Source organism: Ovis canadensis, chromosome 18, assembly GCF_042477335.2.
Source record: "Ovis canadensis isolate MfBH-ARS-UI-01 breed Bighorn chromosome 18, ARS-UI_OviCan_v2, whole genome shotgun sequence".
NCBI lineage: Eukaryota > Metazoa > Chordata > Mammalia > Artiodactyla > Bovidae > Ovis > Ovis canadensis.
In genome coordinates, this window is record NC_091262.1 from 25,301,338 (window position 1) to 25,321,481 (window position 20,144).

Below are 20,144 nucleotides of genomic sequence, written 5' to 3' on the forward strand. Positions count from 1 at the left end.
ATTTTAAAAAAAGAATGTGAATGTATATATACATACATATATATATATATATATATATAACTGAATCATTCTGTTGTACAGCAAAAATTAACACAACAGTGAAAATCAACTATATTTCAACAAAAAATTTTAATTCATTGATAACAAATTCAGATTTTAAATGAGTATTGAACTTGGGCTCTACACCTTTCTAAATCTCTCTATATTTTCAGTCATAACTATATAAAAAGTGTTCACTGACCATATGATTAGTTTTTTTCCAACAAAACTCCAAAAATTCTGACTTTTAAAAAAGTTTTTAATTGGAGGTAACTGTTTTACAATGCTGTGTTGGTTTTTGCTGTACAACAACATGAACTAGTCAGAAGTATACATAATTCCCTCCTTCTTGAGGCTCCATACCACCCTTCTAAGTCATTACAGAGCTCTCGGCTAAGCTCCCTGTGTTAGACAGCAACTGTCCCGACACGAGGCCTACACAAGCCACTGGCCCAACCTAACCCACTAAGGGCAGAGGCCAGGAGCAAGAAGAACTATGACCCTATGGCCTGGGGAAAGGAGACCTCAAACACAGTGAGTCAGCCAAAATGAAATGACAAAAATATTGTGCAGATGAAGGAACAAGGTAAACACCCACAAGACCCGATGAATGAAGAGAAAACAGGCAAACTACCTGTAAGACTTCAGTTATAATAGTAAAGATGATCCAAAATCTCAAGACAGAATAGAGAAAATGCAAGAATCACTTAACATAGTTAACAAGGACCTAGAAAAAATTAAGAATAAACAAGCAGTGATGAACAGTGAAATTTCAGAAATTAAAAATACTCTGGAAGGAATCAACAGCAGAATAACTGAGGCGGAACAGATAGATGAGCTGGAAGGTAGAATGGTGGAGATAACTAGCAAAGTGCAGAATAAAGAAAAGCGAATGAAAATAATTAAAGACAGTCTCAGAGACCTCTGGGGAAACATTAAATATATCAACATTCAAATTATAGGGGTTTCAGAAGATGAAAAAGTCAAAGACTCTCAGAAAATATTTGAAGAGACTATAGTCAAAAACTTCCCTAACATGGAAAAGAAATAGTCAACCAAGTCCAAAAAAGCACAGAGTCCCATAAAGGAAAAAACCCAAGGAGAAACATGCCAAAACACATATTAATCAAACTAACAAATTAATTACAAAGAAAACATATTAAAAGCAGCAAGGGGAGAGCAATAAGTAACATACAAGGGAATTCCCACAAGGTTAACAGCTAATCTATCAGCAGAAACTCTGCAGGCCAGAAGGGAGTGGCAGGATATAGTGACCCCATGGACTGTAGCCCACCAGGCTCCTCCATCCATGGGATTTTCCAGGCAAGAGTACTGGAGTGGGGTGCCATTGCCTTCTCCATATCTAAAGTAATGAAAGGCAAGAAAGATTACTCTACCCAGAAAGGATCTCATTCAAAATAGAGGGAGAAATCAAAAGCTTTACAGGTAAGCAAAAATTAAGGGAATCAGCACCACCAAACAGCTTTACAACAAATGTTAAAGGGACTTCTCTAGAAAGGAAACACAGAGAAGGACAAGACCTACAAAAACAAACCCAAAACAATTAATAAAATGCCAAAAGGAATATATATATACACCAATAATTATTCAAAATATAAATGGATTAAATGCTCCAACCAAAAGACAAAGACTGCCTGAATGGATACAAAAAGAAGAATCATATATCTGCTGTCCACAAGAGACCCACTTCAGACCTAGGGAGACATACAGACTGAAAGTGAGGGGACGGAAAAAGATATTGCATGCAAATGGAAGTCAAAAGAAAGCTGGAATAGCAATTACCACATCAGACAAAACAGACTTAAAGGATATTATAAGAGACAAGGACGGACATTACATGATATTGAAGGATCAGTCCAAGAAGACATGACTTCAAACCACAAAATGAAGAGAAAACACCAAGAAGAGCCTTAGGAACCTGAATGCATATACTGCCATCACCAATTTCTGTATTAAAAAAAAAAAAAAAACGAAGAACAAGACTGAGCACCTACCAGGGGCCAGGCATGGAGCTGGGCCCTGAGAAAACCAAAACAAGTTAGACAAGACTCCTCCAGTCACGCCCACCCTCCAGTTAACATAGCCTAGTGTAAAACATTAGCAAGGGAGGGGCTCACTTCTGCAGCATGGATCCTCAGGGAGTGAGAAGCCCAGAGGATACATGGGGAGGCGGGGCGAGTAGGTGAGTACTGCAGCTGACCACAAGTGATCCTACAGGTCTGGTGAGCTGCAGCCCAGTCTCTCCATCCTCTGCAGACAGCTCACCACGCTGCCAAGTGGCAATGAGTGGCCACAGAAGGAAGATACAGCCTCAGTCTATGCCAATTATGCTTAGGGCAGGAAAAAACAGGCAGAAGATTCTTTCCCAAGCAAGAAGTTTTTGTTGTTGTTACTGCTGTTTGCTTAATGGCTGAGTTTCATCAGATTACCCGGAATTATCTACTCTTAAAAAAACTGTACTTGATCCAGGCTTTTTTGCATTGATGGTAAAAGATAGACTAATCACTACCAACCACCCATCTGCAATCCATCCATTCGCCATCACATCACTGACCAGCCCTCAGCACAGCCCATTGCCACTACACACACATCACACACACCACATCAGAAAGCTCCCCAAGCCTTCGTTCCAGGCAGAGCAGAATGCTTCCCACCTTTGGCCTCCCCTCCATACTGGGGCTTTCCTGGTGGCTCAGCTGGTAAAGAATCCCCCTGCAATGCAGGAGACCTGGGTTTGATGCCTGGGCCAAGAAGATCCCCTGGAGAATGAAATGACAACCCACTCCAGTATTCTTGCCTGGGAAATTGCATGGACAGAGAAGTCGGGCAAGCAACAGTCCATAGGGTCACAGAGTCAGACACGAGTGACTAAACCACCCACACCCACACCCACACCCACACCTCAGGCCTGTGTTTGTCATATTGCCTTACCTGTCAAATCCTATTTATCCTCTGTGCCAGCCTGCATACTGCCTCCCACAGGACATGTCCCTGGATCCCTCCATATGATCTCGGCTCACTGAGCGGCCGGGACAAAGGCTTGGATGCACACTCAGTCCTGATGTTGGTTTACCTCTTACGCTACACTTAGTGCTGTGCAAAACTATGTCCCAATGGACCCAATCCTGACGGCAGAGTTATGTTCTTAACCATTTCTTCTTTACAACAGACCCTCTATGGTGCCCCAGATAGCACGTGCGTGCTAAGTCGATTCAGTCGTGTCCGATTCTTTGCGCCTCTATGGTGTGTAGCCCTTCAGGCTCCTCTGTCCATGGGACTGATAGAGTAGGCACTAAATATGTATAGTCAGTGAAACAGTTTAACAGCACTAACTTTTAAAACAACTTATTCTAATTTGAGTTTGTTAGCCTATCAAGGCCAAGGAACCCATCTATTTTTTCCTGGTCAGTTAATAAATAGCAAGAAAATAAGATTAACCTGAGAATATAATTTAACATCTTACCTCCTTCATACTCAACTACCAATTATGAATTATGTTTAATAACTCAATTTATATTTTGGTTAATGGAAACATATTTCAAATTTGCAAATAATAGTAAAAAAATCACAAAATTTTTACAAAAAGGACTTCATAAATGTTAATGGTAATGAAACAAATAGGTGTCATTGAATGGTTAATAGTATCCTAACTGGTAATGCTTCCCCAAAAATAAGGCCTTCAAATATCCACAATCCCATCCTCCAATGACATATGAACAAATGGCATAATTAATAGGCTTTGGTTCTAAAAATAAAATCAAAAATCCTAGTTGAATAACCGGTTTTCTACACAATTAGAATACTAATCTCAAATATAGAAAAATTAAGCCATTACCTGAACACTGAAAAACCTATTTCATGTGCCATTAATGGGAGATATATTAAAAAATAACTGATCAAATTGATGATCCAAATCATAGCTTGGTAACCTCATAACTACATTTAAATTAAATTCATCCTAGAAATGTAGTATTTGTCCCACAATTATATTTGCTTATGTTATCATAAAGAAATACTAAGGCTTTATAAAAATTTCTGAAAGGATAAGAATTTGTTTCCTTCAGTGTTTGGCTTTTTTTAAGATATTTGGTATTCATTCCTTCATTTGAGTTCGCTGGTCTTAGCTGCACCATGCAGGATCTTCTAACTGCACCACGCAAACTCTAAGTTGCAGCATGTGGGATCTAGTTCCCTGACAAAGGATCGAACCCAGGCCCCGGAACTGGGAGCACAGAGCCTAATTATCTGGCAGTCAAAAGGAGATACATATATCCCTACATTTTTCAGGAATGTGAATGTGCACTTTTGTCTGTGGGTAGGACCGGGCAATGGAGGAGACAGAGAGACAGAATCAGACACACATTTCAGCAAAAAGTTAAAGGGAAAGTTATGCTCTTGATTTCTTTGCCAGGAGATGGAAAAATGAAAACACATCCAACGGGGCTTTTAATGCCTTAAAGTGTTCTAGGAAGGTCATTTGTAATACTTTTAAGATACACAGAGGTCAACCCCCAAACGAAGGGGAACACTGGGTACAATCAATATTACCTTCATATAAATGGTTATAAATGACATCCTCTCTGTCCAAACTAACCACAAAAATAAATCCCAACCAAAATTTCCAAGGGCACTGAATGCACTTAGAAAGAAGAAAAATAGAAAAACAGGAAAGAGCCCAGGCCAGGCCTCACCTCTGGCCCTTCAGAGGCATCCTCTGCAGAGGGCGTTTTCTGGAGCAGACCCAAGGTGCCGTTGCTGGAAGCCCTCCTGTCCTCAGCAGGAGACGTGAAGGTCTCCTCAGAGTCTGTTTCCATGTGGAAGGGGCCCACTTCTTCCTGACTCCAATCCAGTTCTTCTTCAGACTGTTTCAAAGAGCTACTGCTGCTCTTGGGAACGATGCCAGCCGTCGACAGGCTGCTGGGCACCGAGGTGTAGGATGACTGGGGGCCGCAGTAAGGCCGCCCCTCGGAGGCCAGGGCCTCAGCCTCCAGGAGGTCCGGGACAGACAGGCTCAGGCGGCGGTCCAGGTGATGCTGGGCCCGTAATTCCAGCGTTTTGCTCGAGGTCTTCTTCAGCTTCCTCTTGCTCAGGTTGATCAACAAAGGCCTGGTCCGCTGCTTTAATGAGCCCCAGACAGATGGTTTATCCGGGTCCATGGCTGCATGAAGACTCAGGCAGTCCCTCTGAGGAAGAATGCGTCTCTGCGGGACACTTCAGTGACTCCTAGGAAACAGAAGACACGGAGAAAGGATATGAAGCTTCTCTGCGCTGTCAGAGCACATCAAAGGGGGAAATGTGACTCAAAGAATCTTACCCTTCCCACTAAGTGATCAAGACCAAAACTTTTAATCGGTAACATCTACAAAAAAATAATTAGGAATATCTATCCTGGTGGGTCAGAGGACAAAGCATCTGCCTGCAATGTGGGAGACTCGGGTTCAGTCCCTGGGTCTGGAAGATCCCCTGGAGGAGGGAATGGCCACCCACTCCAGTACTCTTTTCTGGAGAATCCCATGGACGGAGAAGCCTGGTGGACTACAGTCCACAGGGTTGCAAAGAGTCAGATGCAACTGAGCAACTTCACTTCACTTCACAAGTATAAGGAAAAACACTTAAAGAACTGAATCTTAGCGATCTCTTTAATCGGAGTAGCTAACAGAAAAGTTAAAGCAATAAATAAATAAACCTATGAGACTGACATAAAAAATGTTTTCATAAAAGGACTGCTTTCTGAGTCTGGCTTATTTCACTCCAGATTAATTTACTCATTGCTGCAAATGGCAGAATTTCCTTCTTTCTAGGACTCAATAACTATCCCATTGAAAAGCAAAGGAGAAAAGGAGTGCACAATTGCACTCATCTCACACGCTAGTAAAGTAATGCTCAAAATTCTCCAAGTCAGGCTTCAGCAATACGTGAACTGTGAACTTCCAGATGTTCAAGCTGGTTTTAGAAAAGGCAGAGGAACCAGAGATCAAATTGCCAACATCCGCTGGATCATAGAAAAACATCTGTTTCTGCTTTATTCACTGTGCCAAAGCCTTTGACTGTGTGGATCACAATACAATGTGGACAATTCTGGAAGAGATGGGAATACCAGATGACCTGAACTGCCTCTTGAGAAACCTATATGCAGGTCAGGAAGCAACAGTTAGAACTGGACATGGAACAATAGACTGGTTCCAATACGAAAAGGAGTCAAGGCTGTATATTGTCACCCTGCTTATTTAACTTCTATGCAGAGTACATCATGAGAAACGCTGGGCTGGAAGAAGCACAAGCTGGAATCAAGATTGCCAGGAGAAATATCAATAACCTCAGACATGCAGATGACACCACCCTTATGGCAGAAAGTGAAGAAGAACTAAAAAGCCTCTTGATGAAAGTGAAAGAGGAGAGTGAAAAAGTTGGCTTAAAGCTCAACATTCAGAAAACGAAGATAATGGCATCTGGTCCCATCACTTCATGAGAAATAGATGAGGGTTTCCCAGTGGAAACAGTGTCAGACTTTATTTTTCTGGGCTCCAAAATCACTGCAGATGGTGACAAAGTAAAAGATGCTTACTCCTTGGAAGAAAAGTGATGACCAACCTAGATAGCATATTCAAAAGCAGAGACATTACTTTGTCAACAAAGGTCCGTCTAGTCAAGGCTATGGCTTTTCCAATGGTCATCATGTATGGATGTGAGAGTTGGACTGTGAAGAAGGCTGAGCGCCAAAGAATCGATACTTTTGAACTGTGGTGTTGGCGAAGACTCTTGAGAGTCCCTTGGACTGCAAGGAGATCCAACCAGTCCACTCTGAAGGAGATCAGCCCTGGGATTTCTTTGGAGGGAACAATGCTAAAGCTGAAGCTACAGTCCTTTGGCCACCTCATGCGAAGAGTTGACTCATTGGAAAAGACCCTGATGCTGGGAGGGATTGGGGGCAGGAGGAGAAGGGGACGACAGAGGATGAGATGGCTGGATGGCATCACCGACTCGATGGACATGAGTCTGAGTGAACTCCGGGAGTTGGTGATGGACAGGGAGGCCTGGTGTGCTGCGATTCACGGGGTCGCACAGAGTCGGGCACGGCTGAGCGGCTGGACTGAACTGGACTGATGTGCATGTGTACCACGTTTTCTTACCATTCATCCTTCAATGGCTACTTTTTTCTCATATCCTGGCTGCTGTGAATAATGTTGCAGAGAAAAAGGGATGCAGAGTTCCCTTGGAGACATTGATTTCATTTTCTTTGTTTTTTTTTGTTTTTGTTTTTGTTTTTTTTGTTTTTTTTTTGTTTTTTTTGTTTTTGTTTTTTTAATTTTAGTTTTTTATTTTTTAAATTTTAAAATCTTTAATTCTTACATGCATTCCCAAACATGAACCCCCCTCCCACCTCCCTCCCCATAACAACTTTCTGGGTCATCCCCATGCACCAGCCCCAAGCATGCTGCATCCTGCGTCAGACATAGACTGGCGATTCAATTCACATGATAGTATACATGTTAGAATGTCATTCTCCCAAATCATCCCACCCTCTCCCTCTCCCTCTGAGTCCAAAAGTCCGTTATACACATCTGTGTCTCTTTCCCTGTCTTGTATACAGGGTCGTCATTGCCATCTTCCTAAATTCCATATATATGTGTTAGTATACTATATTGGTGTTTTTCTTTCTGGCTTACTTCACTCTGTATAATCGGCTCCAGTTTCATCCATCTCATCAGAACTGATTCAAATGAATTATTTTTAACAGCTGAGTAATACTCCATTGTGTATATGTACCACAGCTTTCTTATCCATTCATCTGCTGATGGACATCTAGGTTGTTTCCATGTCCTGGCTATTATAAACAGTGCTGCAATGAACACTGGGGTACATGTGTCTCTTTCAATTCTGGTTTCCTCGGTGTGTATGCCCAGCAGTGGGATTGCTGGGTCATAAGGTAGTTCTATTTGCAATTTTTTAAGGAATCTCCACACCGTTCTCCATAGTGGCTGTACTAGTTTGCATTCCCACCAACAGTGTAGGAGGGTTCCCTTTTCTCCACACCCTCTCCAGCATTTATTGCTTGCAGATTTTTGGATCGCAGCCATTCTGACTGGTGTGAAGTGGTACCTCATTGTGGTTTTGATTTGCATTTCTCTAATAATGAGTGATGTTGAGCATCTTTTCATGTGTTTGTTAGCCATCCGTATGTCTTCTTTGGAGAAATGTCTATTTAGTTCTTTGGCCCATTTTTTGATTGGGTCGTTTATTTTTCTGGAATTGAGCTGCATAAGTTGCTTGTATATTTTTGAGATTAGTTGTTTGTCAGTTGCTTCATTTGCTATTATTTTCTCCCATTCAGAAGGCTGTCTTTTCACCTTGCTTATAGTTTCCTTTGTTGTGCAGAAGCTTTTAATTTTAATTAGATCCCATTTGTTTATTTTTGCTTTTATTTCCAGAATTCTGGGAGGTGGATCATAGAGGATCCTGCTGTGATTTATGTCTGAGAGTGTTTTGCCTATGTTCTCCTCTAGGAGTTTTATAGTTTCTGATCTTACATTTAGATCTTTAATCCATTTTGAGTTTATTTTTGTGTGCGGTGTTAGAAAGTGATCTAGTTTCATTCTTTTACAAGTGGTTGACCAGTTTTCCCAGCACCACTTGTTAAAGAGATTGTCTTTACTCCATTGTATATTCTTGCCTCCTTTGTCAAAGATAAGGTGTCCATATGTGTGTGGATTTATCTCTGGGCTTTCTATTTTGTTCCATTGATCTATATGTCTGTCTTTGTGCCAGTACCATACTGTCTTGATGACTGTGGCTTTGTAGTAGAGCCTGAAGTCAGGCAAGTTGATTCCTCCAGTTCCATTCTTCTTTCTCAAGATTGCTTTGGCTATTCGAGGTTTTTTGTATTTCCATACAAATCTTGGGATAGCTGGTTTAATTGTAGTTTTCACTTTTTATAAGGAACCTCCATACCGATTTCCATAACTATACCGATGTACAGTTAATGAGATGCAGGTTCTATCTCTGGGTCAGGAAGATCCCCTGGAGGAGGAAGTGGGAATTCACTCCAATATTCTTGCCTGGAGAATCCCATGGATGGACAAGCCTGGCAGGTTATGGTTCGTAGGGTCGCAGAGAGTCAGACACAACTGAGGAGACTTAGCACACTCACAAAGATGTTATCAATAGCAGTCATTTTAGTCATCTGAGTGCTGGCTCATTGGTGTTCTGTTAGCATAGGACTGAAGTTAAATGGGAGAAAGAAATGAATCAAGTGTGGAATAGAGAGATTAATCATAAATTCAATAGGGGATCCTGGTTTTAAGGAGACTCCTTTTCAGTTTCACAGGTTCAACATAGTTAATATTTTTTAGAGATTATATGTATGTATTTAGGTTTAAACTGTGGGTCTTTAAAGGTACAGAGTGGGCCTCCCAGGTGGCACTAGTATTAAAGAACCTGCCTGTCAATGCAGGAGACGGGAGTTCGATTCTTGAGTGGGGAAGATCCCTGGAGGAAGGCATGGCAACCCACTCCAGTATTCTTGCCTGCAGAATCCCATGGACAGAGGAGCCTGTTACAGCCCATAGGAACACAAAGAGTCGGACACAACTGAAGCGACTTAGCACACATAACAATGTATATCTCCATCAGCAGTATGTAAGAGTTCCCAATTTTCCACACCCTCAACAACACTCATCCCTTTGTCTTTTTTATTTTTATAAACACTATGTACCCTTAAAATTTGCTAAGGGTATAGATCTTTAGGTTTCTATCCCCCTACACAAACACACACATAAAAATGGTAAATACAAGAAGCGATGGGAGATATTAACTTGATTGTGGTAATCATTTTGTAATATATATGTGAATTAAATTGACCACCATATATCTTAAATATATGCAATTTTTACTTGTCAATTATACCTTCATAAATCTTGGAAAAAAAGAATAAAAATAAATAATTACAAAAGGCTTCTTTCTTATTTCCTCTCAAAAGAAAGCAGAGCAAAAGACATTTACTAGAAAAATAATAGCATCTTTTAACCATTATGTTCAAGGGAATGCCTTTCTGTTTCTAAACCCAGAGTCAGCAAACAATTTCTGAACAAGGCCAGTTAGTAAACATTATAGACTTGGAGTGAGACAGTTCAAACTACTTAATCCTATTGTTGTGACACCAGAGGAGACATGCATGATACCGAAATGAAAGCGTACCTGCGGTCCCAGTAAAAGTTTATTTATAAAAACAGGCAACAGACTATGCCAATCCTGCTGTAATTTTATCATCTTCCTTTCTAGAGTTAAGTGTGCATTTTGAAGGACAAATACACACTCATATCAACTAGGATTCCATCTAGTATCTTCAACTTTTATATTAAAATAAGAGTAACTAGAGAGAAAAACATTTATAAAAGTGAGAGGTCTGCCCTTAGTCCAATGTACCAGACCAGAAGAACTATGAAAGCTTCTACAATGGAAATCGTAAGAAAAGCAACCCTCAGAGCTTCAGTTGGAGAATGAAAGAGAGAAAATGTTTCCCACAAACAGGTGTGAGTGACAGGAATGCTTCACCAACAAATATAATACAGTCTGCTGAATGCTATGCAGGAAAGGGAGTAATTTAAGACATAATAGGTTGGACTCATTAGGAAATCAGATTAAAATCAAATTTGGTGCCATAACCCTCATCCGACGTATCAAGTGCCTCATAATAAATCTTTTCAATATGAAAGAGTACAATGTGGTCAAGTCAGTCTAAGCTGGCCTATACTCAAGTGTCACATTTGTCTAATGACAAAAAAGGCTAAGAGCTATGATAAAAAGCATTTTCCAAAATCAAGGACTCCATGCGTTTATACCCAGCCCAGGATATAGAGTCATTGGGAGGTCCCTGCTGAAGATCAGGACTAGGTGACAGCCCCCCAGCTCTGGACTGATGGCCATCAGCTCGAAGGATGAACTTGGTATCTTCAACAGGCAATGCAGAGATGAAGACCTTGGATCCTAGAGACAGACGCCACAAGCTGCAATTTTAATTTTTTATGTTCTTCTCAGGTATACTATCACACTAAATCTCAATTTCTCACCTATTCATTAGGGAATATATCACCCAGCTTAAAAACAAAATAAGATAAAGCCCCAGTGTCTGAGTATCTGATGCAGAGAAAGGGCAGTCAGGAAAAGCTATGTTTGTTTTCATTCCTACTGATAACACCATCATAATGTCATATTTTGATATCTTAAGTCACTTTAGAGTTCTGTGTCTCATTACAGTTTCCTTTTTTTTAGTTTTTTTTAAAATTTATTTTTAATTTGGAGATAATTGCTTTAAAATATTGTACTGGTTTTATTTCCATTTTATACATAAATTTAACCATAACTACCTCACAGGGCTCTTGTGAGAACTGAATGAATTTGTCCATATAAAACAATTTAAAAACTGCTTCACAAAGAGTAAATTTTTAATACAATATTATCCAGCTTTAAAATTATCATTATTTCAATTATATAATATTGGGTCATTCAGCTTTAAATTTTAAAAATATTTTACAATTCTTTGCTGCTTTTAAAAATGCTACTGTAAACATAAACATACCTCACATTAGCAGGACACAAATACATTATTTAATTCACATCTTACAGTTAAACTTGCACATAGGTTCAAAATGCTTGTTTCCACATTCATCTGAAAATATTTTAGTCAATTTGCCTTTGGTGGAGTGTTATATTGTTGCTGTTGTTTAGTTGCTAAGTTGTGTTTGACTCTTTTGTGACCCCATTGACTGTAGCCCACCAGGCTCCTCTGTCCATGGAATTTCCCAGGCAAGAATACTGGAGTGGGGTGCTGCATCCTTCTCAAGAGGATCTTCCCGACCCAGGATCGAACCCACGTCTCCTGCACTGGCAGGTGAACTCCCTATCACTGAGCCCCCAGGGAAGCCCGGAGTGTTATACAGGTGTGTGTTAGTCTAGTTGGTTGATGGTTTAGTTCTTGTTATCCTCAACTCCTTATGCTACTTAAAGAGGGGTGTTTGCTTTTCAACTATAATTGTGAATTTGTCTACTTCTCCTATCAGTTATATCATTTTTTGCCTCTGTATGTTGAAGGCCTGTTGTTATCCGCGAACATGTTACAACTAACACAGCTGTCTTCTTGCTATTTAAATACAATCTGAAGATCTCTATCCTTTAGTTGGTTCAGACCATTAAGGGCTTCCCTGGTCGCTCAGCTAGTAAGGGTTCAGTCCCTGCATTGGGAAGATCCCCTGGAGAAGGGAACGGCTACCTACTCCAGTATTCTGGCCTGGATAATTCCATGGACTGTATAGTCCATGGGGTCGCAAAGAGTCGGACACGACTGAGCGACTTTCACTTTGTAGACCATTAATATCTAATGTGATGATATGTTTGTACTTAGGTTGAGCATTTTGTTTCCTGTGTGTTTCCTCTACGGCTTGTTCTAGTTCCCCTTACCTGCATTGGTTAGGTTAATTTAGCGTTCCATTTTAACTCCAATTATCATTCTTTTTTACTATATTTTTGTTTAAATTTTTAGTGGTTGATCTAGGGATTACAACATGCAGAGTTAACCTTTTACCCTTTACTTGGAATCAATAGTTCAGCACTCCAACCAGAATAGAAAAACCAAACCACATGCGTTTGTTTCCTACGGCTGCTATAAAAAACTACAATCTTAGTGGCTTATTAAGATAAATTCATTATTCTTCAATTCTGGAGGCCAGAGGTCTAATATATATTTCATCAAATTAAACCAAGGTGTTGACAAGACTGCATAATTTCTTGAAAGCTCCAGAGATAAATCTGTTTCTCAGTCATTCCAGACCAAAAAGTTCTCATTCTCTTGCTGGCTGACCGTGGAGGGCCTTTTGCAGCTGTGGAGGCTGCCCACGTGCCTGGGCCCTCTTCTCCACCTTTAACGCCACCAACAGCAAGGAAAATCATCCTCAATACTACATCTCTCCGATCCTCTCTTCTGCCTTCCTCTTCCGTTCTTAAGAACTCGTGATATAACTGCCTCCATAAGGACAGCACGTCTCAAGATTTACAGCCATAATCGCATCTACAGAGTTCTTTTTGCCATTTATTGTACCATATTCACAGAATTTGGGTAACAGAATGTGGACATTTGTGGGGGGCAGGAAGTAGATTATTGCGGGGGGTCAGCGTGAGGAATCCCGCTCGTGACAAGGTCATGTGGAAGGAAGCCTGACAAAATGCAAGGACGTGATCAGGCTTCAGGCGTTCCCCCTGGAATTTCCTGAGCATCCAGCCCCCAAGACCAGAGTCTGCCTGCTTTACTGTGTTATGCTTTCCACCTACTCTTCTGTCATTAACAGGGGGCTGTCCCCCTACCACCTTTTTCTGGAAAAAATTAGAGCTTTTAGATAATAAATCTCCTGGGCATAATACGACTGTTTCAATCCAAAAACCCCTCTGATGGCTTTCTAGCCTGCCTGCAGGACTCGTACAGCTGCGCATGTGATTGTTTGAGGCCTCCTGACCGCAGGAGGCACAGGAAGCTTAAAACATCCTAGGAATGTAGGGGTTTCCGAGAAGTCAAAATCATTAGAATAGGACTGATTAAAGGTTTCATTTGTTGAGCCAATAATTGGCTGCCAAATTTTCATATCTTTTATTTTTAGATATAGTTGGTATATAGAAAAACAGGTAGTAGACCTGGTATTAGCAACATTAGATCTTTGAGTTAAGTACTTTCTTTGTTATAACCCACTGCACCTTTGTTCTACAGGAATGTAACTTTATTTAGTACTTTGAGGGTGATGCAGAGTAAAGAAAAAACACTTCTAGGGAAAAGGAGTTTTCTGGTTGATAGACAATTATCCAGGAAGAGAGCCATAAAAATGTTAACACGCCTCTTGGCCAGAAGATAATGTAAACCACCTGAGACCTTGTGTATACGGGAGGGTATGCAAAAAGAAAGCCCTGTTTGTCTCAGTGAGGGTCAGGGCTGCTGCCCCTGCATAACTCTGCATATTCCACTGTTTCTTTATGTACAACTTGGGGTATATAAGCCGATTTTGAAAAATAAAGTTTTTGGAGTCTTGCACCGATGCTGGGCTTCCCCATGTCGTTCTTTTCTCCTCTTTTTCGGCTGAATTCCCATCTGGAGCGGGGAGGCTCACCATGTCTACTTACTTGTCCCGGCTTTTAAAATCCATGCGAGGGGGAGCCCAAGGCGGGGCACTCCCCGATATTCAAGTGGGCACCGGTGGCCTAACGTAGATGGTACAAACCTCTTGTCTCAAGGTTTTATTGGTTTTCCCCGTAAACCAAGTTACTCAGCCTCTTTTTCTCCACCTAAATTTCCTACTATACTATTTTTTCCTAATCTAATCTTATATCTGTAAATAAATAAGTTTTTCCCTCGCCTATCTGTCTTTCCTTCGAATCACCCTGGATCCACCGGGGCTGGACCCCGGCAGATTATTCTGCCTTCCGTACCACCATATAGGTTTCCTCATCATCTCCTTTTTATAGACTCTGTTATATATACATCTAAATACACTGAAAATTCCCATCAGACAATGTTTCACTTGGGATTTCAATGGTGAATCATTGTTTCATAATTCAAGAAAAAAATTCTGTTATATTTACCACCTCCTCCATTCCTGATATTCTAAATTTCCTTCTTGTATTATTTGCCATTTTCCCAAGGAACTTCCTTAACTAGCTATTTCTTAGAAGGTCTGTTCTCTTGGTTTTCCTTCATCTGAGAATGTCTTCATTTCACTTTTAAGGATATTTTCACTGGATACAGGATTCCACATTTTTATTTCAGCACTTTAAACATGATGTGATGTTTTTTTCTGCCCTCTGTGATTTCTGATGAGAAATTCAGTCATTTCAATCACTGTTTTCCTATAGGTAAGGTCACTTTTCTCTGACTGCTTTCAAGATTCTGTCTTTGTCATTAAGTTTGCAGCAGTTATGATGTAATTCGGTGTATATTTTTTGGGATTTATCTTCTTTGGGATTAGCTTAGCTTCTGGCACTTATAAATTTATTTCTTTCCCAAAACTTGGAAAGTTTTCAGCCATTATTTCCTGGAATATTTTTTTAGCCACACACTCTTTCATTCTGAGCCTCTGATCATACAAACATTATGCATGTTTGCTATCCTTCAACAGTTCTAGGGTCTCTACAATATTTTGCCTCTCCCATATTCACAGTAGATAATTTCTACTGATTTATTTTCAAGTTTCCCAATTCTTTCTTCTGTTGTTTCCATTTTGTTACTGAATCCATACAGTGAAGTTGTTGTTTTGTTTTTGGTGGGGGGAGGGTACAAGGTAGAGAGGCTATTTTTTTAATTATAAATTTCCCACTTGCTTTTACTTTATAGTTCCTATTTCTTTACCAATGCTTCCTATTCTAACTTTTATTTCAAGACTGAAGATTATTTATTTGAGCACTTTTATAATAGTTTCCATAAAGTCATCATTTCATTGTCTTCTGCTGTCTGCTCCCATGTAACTTAAGATTTCTGTACTACTTCATATGCCAATATGAATTATATCCTGAACATCTTGCATGTTCTTACAAATTCCTGTGCCATATTTAAATATATGGCGAATGTTGATATTATTTTATCATCAAGCACCTGATTTGGTTAGCTTCTGGCCATTAATTCCAACCCACCTTCTATGGGCTCTAGTTCCCATGTCAGTTCCATTTTCAAAAGCTATGCAAAGCCTTTCGGATTTGCACTGGGTGTGCCCCATGTAGAGATAAGTCTTGGACTTGAGTGAACTTCTATTTGTTAATTCCACCCTCAAAGCCCTTGGTATTTGAGTAAGAAGGATCAGATCTATTCATTTGAAGACTGCAGCAGGTCTGGGAGTTCACAGATAGATTTATGGGCTCAATTCCCAAGCTCCTTCTCACTTGCCTCCTCTGAAACCTTCTAGTACCCTGGAACTCCTCCTGTCACCTCTCCAGTCAGCAGCAACCTGCTTCTATGACTGCACCAGAGCACTGGGAGGACTGGGGGTAGGAGAAGCAAGCCATGCTTCAGCTCTGCCTTTCGTAACTACGGCTTTACTGACAGGGTGGTCCCTTAACTTATTGCCCTGGCTCTTGCAATTTCCCACTGCCAGCTGTTCTTGCTGCTGCTGCCTCTGCCACAAGATTGTCAGGGAGCTGGGGCACAACACGACTGAGGAAAAGGAGACCAAAAAAGATCAGAGATTTCTCTCTTTTCTCCAAGCTTTTTAAGGCTTCTCTTTCCTACTCCTTGAGTCAGAACTAGAAGGGTCTCCTGGACTTCTGTTCCAACACTGACTTCTAGATTTTGGACTGCACTGATTTCAACCTGGGGGGATAAGCAGAGAGAAAAATTGTGAGCCCACCTCTAGCTTAGTGATGTTTCATACTAATATTCTTCCCTGCGCTTCCCTGGTGGCTCAGTAGTAAAGAATCCGCCTGTCAATGTTGGAGATGCAGGTTCAATCCCTGGGTCAGGAAGATCCCTTGGAGAAGGAAATGGTAACCCACTCCAGTCTTCTTGCCAGAGAAATATCATAGACAGACGGAGCCTGTAGGCTACAGTCCATAGGGTTGCCAAAGAGCCAGACACAACTTAGAGACTAAACAGCAACAATTCTTCCCTAGTCAACATGCTAATATTTACTTTTCAGAGACCTCAACCAGCTTCACCTGGCACTTCATCCAGATTCATGTCTGTATTCATTGGGGAAAAAAGGTTGGAGTGGCTTTATTCAATTTCACCTGGAACCAGAATTATTTTAATACGTTTCGCAAAAGCATTTTTACCAATTTCCCCAAATGTTCAATGCCTGGTGTGCAGAACCGCAAACATATAAACACAAAAGGTATGTGCCCAGGAAAAAAAGAAAATCTTAAAAGTGTATATAACGCTTATAATACACGTTGGCCTGTGGTCTCTTTGATGCCTAAAAATGTCATCCCACCAAGTCATAATGTATTGTTCAGAATAAAGGAAACTTACTAGAGTAAATCTAATGTTTGAAGAAAATGGTGGTGAGGTAAATCCAACTGAGTATTAGATATAAAACATATATATCAGATATAAATATCTAAAATATATATTTAAAATATATCTAATATATATTAGATATAAAAATAGTATCAGGTATAAATATATATATATTAGATATAAAATATATGCACAAAATAGATATAGTATATAAAATATACTGAGTTTTCTTCATCTCAAAGGATATTTTAAAACAAACATCTGTTCCATTTTCTACAGTGAAAAAAGTTCATAGGCTATTTTCACAAACACCCAATGGGCCACAAGCTGAAACATACCCAGGCTTTGCAAACCATCAGCACTAGAAGCAGAATCTCTTCGCAAAACAAGATACCTAGGTTACCTGACCTGCTAAACTTCAGTTTTCATTTACTGAAAGAAAATAAGTATTCTGCTTCATCAAACCACTAAAGTCAGGACAAAGTTTTTACAGGAAACAAGCCCCAAGCCAAGGAGCCTAATGGAAGTTCCATTTATCATGGTTTTAACCCAGACATCCTCCCGAGCTGGCTGCTAGCAATTGGCCAAATGGAAAAAGAGCTAACCTTCTAAATGTCAGCTCAGAAGTTTCTGATTGAACCTGGACCACAACCACTCACTGAATGAGAAACACAAGCAAGGAAAGACATTCTGAGAATGGCAACACCTTACGTTACCATTATGTGCATTAGAGTTATTCAGTAACACTGACTCAAACTGATTCTCAAAGCTCTCCTTTAGTGTAAATGTGATGAAAAGGGTTTCCTTTCACAATATAAGTATCAACTCCAATGACAGAGCAGGAAGCAGTTATTACAAGTCAGAATGTGTTACCAATATTACTGAGGTATCTTTTTACTTAACCACAGTATCTTTTTTCTTACCAGCAGAAAGAAAATTTTCTATTTATAGGTTGGCCAGAAAGTTTGTTCCATAAGATGTTATGGAGAAACCCGAACAAACTTTTTGGGCAACCCAATACATTCTCTTAATAAAGGGGGAGAAATCGAAACTAAATTCAATAAAAGTGAAAATCTGATGATGTATATGCTTATCTAATGGTGAAAGATAAAGGCAAATGAAATTCTAAAGAAGGATTATTCAGCATTCTGATAGAACAGGGTAAGAGTTTGTACCCCTGGGTATATTTAATTATACTTGAAACAGAAACAAATCACTGCAGATGGTGACTGCAGCCATGAAACTAAAAGATGCTTGCTCCTTGAAAGAAAAGTTAGGACCAACCTAGACAGCATATTCAAAAGCAGAAACATTACTTTGCCAACAAAGGTCTGTCTAGTCAAGGCTATGGTTTTTCCAGTGGTCATGTATGGATGTGAGAGTTGGACTATAACGAAAGCTGAGCACAGAAGAATTGATGCTTTTGAACTGTGGTGTTGGAGAAGACTCTTGAGAGTCCCTTGGACTGCAAGGAGATCCAACCAGTCTATCCTAAAGGAAATCAGTCCTGAATATTCATTGGAAGGACTGATGCTCAAGCTGAAACTCCAATACTTTGGCCACCTGATGGGAAAAGCCAACTCATTTGAAAAGACCTTGATGCTGGGAAAGACTGAAGGCAGGAGGAGAAGGGGATGACAGAGGATGAGTTGGTTGGATGGCATCACCGACTCAATGGACATGAGTTTGAGTAAACTCCAGGAGTTGGCGATGGACAAGGAGGCCTGGCATGCTGCAGTCCATGGGATGGCAAAGAGTCAGACACAACTGAGCGACTGAACTGAACCGAACTGTAGCAGAAATAACCCCTACCTCATTTATCTAACAGATATTATCCGTAATGGAAAGGTCTCCAAAACAGTTTCATAAAAAGAACAAACGATTTATCTGCTTTTACAGTCAATTGGCTTTTTTCTTCTAAAATATATCTTCTCAATCTATCATCTAACTTGTGACTAAATTTGTAAGCCAGTTGAGGGAAGGGAAATCATTCTACACACCAGACATCTATTTTTTAAAAATATATGATGGAGACGGGATTCCCTGGTGGCTCAGTGGTAAAGAATCCACCTGCCAATGCAGGAGATGCAAGAGATGTGAGTTCAATTCCTGGGTCAGGAAGATTCTCTGGAGAAGGAAATCGCAACCCACTCCAGTATTCTTGCCTCAGAAATCCTATGGACAGAGGAGCCTGGAAGCTACAATCCATGCTAAGTCAGACCCAGCTTGGCAATTAAACAAAAATGACAGTATCATGGAGACAGAAATGTCTCTATAACTGAGATCAACCGAAAGGACTGGATGCATGTTTAGTCCCACTACATATGTTCTTGAAAAGAAAAAAAGAAAAAACAGAGAAGTAGGTTCTGTCTCCTCTGGTTAATGACATGCCCTGCCAATACTACTGTCCTCTTAAAAATCTCATCTACAGAAGAAAAGGAAAAAATCTCAGAATTTCTTACCTCTTTACCGATCACTCCTAATTCATAATCTGTGCTTGGAGAAGACTAGAGGAAAGGAGAGGGAGGGGCAAGATTATCTGAAGCATCAGATACCTGTATTTTCACTTTAATTCCATCTCTGACAGCATATCCACAGTTATTATCTTGCCCTGTAATGACCAGAAGACCAAAAGGTATAAATGATCTTTAAATGAGCCCTGGGCTAACACTCCACTCCAAAAGAATAAATAAATCACACAGAAAAGTAGAAGCAGCAGGTCTGAGATTGCTATCTTTTAAAAGGTCTACTGAGGGCAGGAGGAGAAGGGGATGACAGAGGATGAGACGGCTGGATGGCATCACCAACTCAATGGACATGGGTTTGGGTGAACTCCGGGAGTTGGTGATGGACAGGAAGGCCTGGTGTGCTGTGGTTCACGGGGTCACAAAGAGTCGGACCCGACCGAGCGACTGAACTGAGCTAAAAAGACCTATGTGCACGGTTATTCCTAGGGTGGCATCTAGGAACTTGGACGCCAAGGTTTCCCAACATCCTAAGTGACTAGAGTATCTCACTGTCCCTAAACCATGTATGCAAACCATTTGTCTTATACTGAATACCGGCTTCTCATCTAAAAGTCTGGACATGTAATATACGCTAGGCA

General features: G+C 40.4%; 1 protein-coding gene across 23 annotated transcripts in view; it reads right to left on the bottom strand.

Moving 5' to 3' along the window:
* MCTP2 (multiple C2 and transmembrane domain containing 2) overlaps window positions 1-20,144 on the bottom strand; it is a 270,449-nt gene that overhangs the window by 199,351 nt on the left and 50,954 nt on the right. For all 23 annotated transcript variants that reach the window (XR_011250196.1, XR_011250197.1, XR_011250198.1 and 20 more), the window contains one exon: window positions 4,752-5,283. Coding sequence is in view for 16 of the 23 variants with exons in the window: in XM_069558923.1 (XP_069415024.1) it covers window positions 4,752-5,216 (465 nt within the window). In the remaining 7 variants the exon portion in view is untranslated. The remainder of the gene's footprint in view (window positions 1-4,751; window positions 5,284-20,144) is intronic.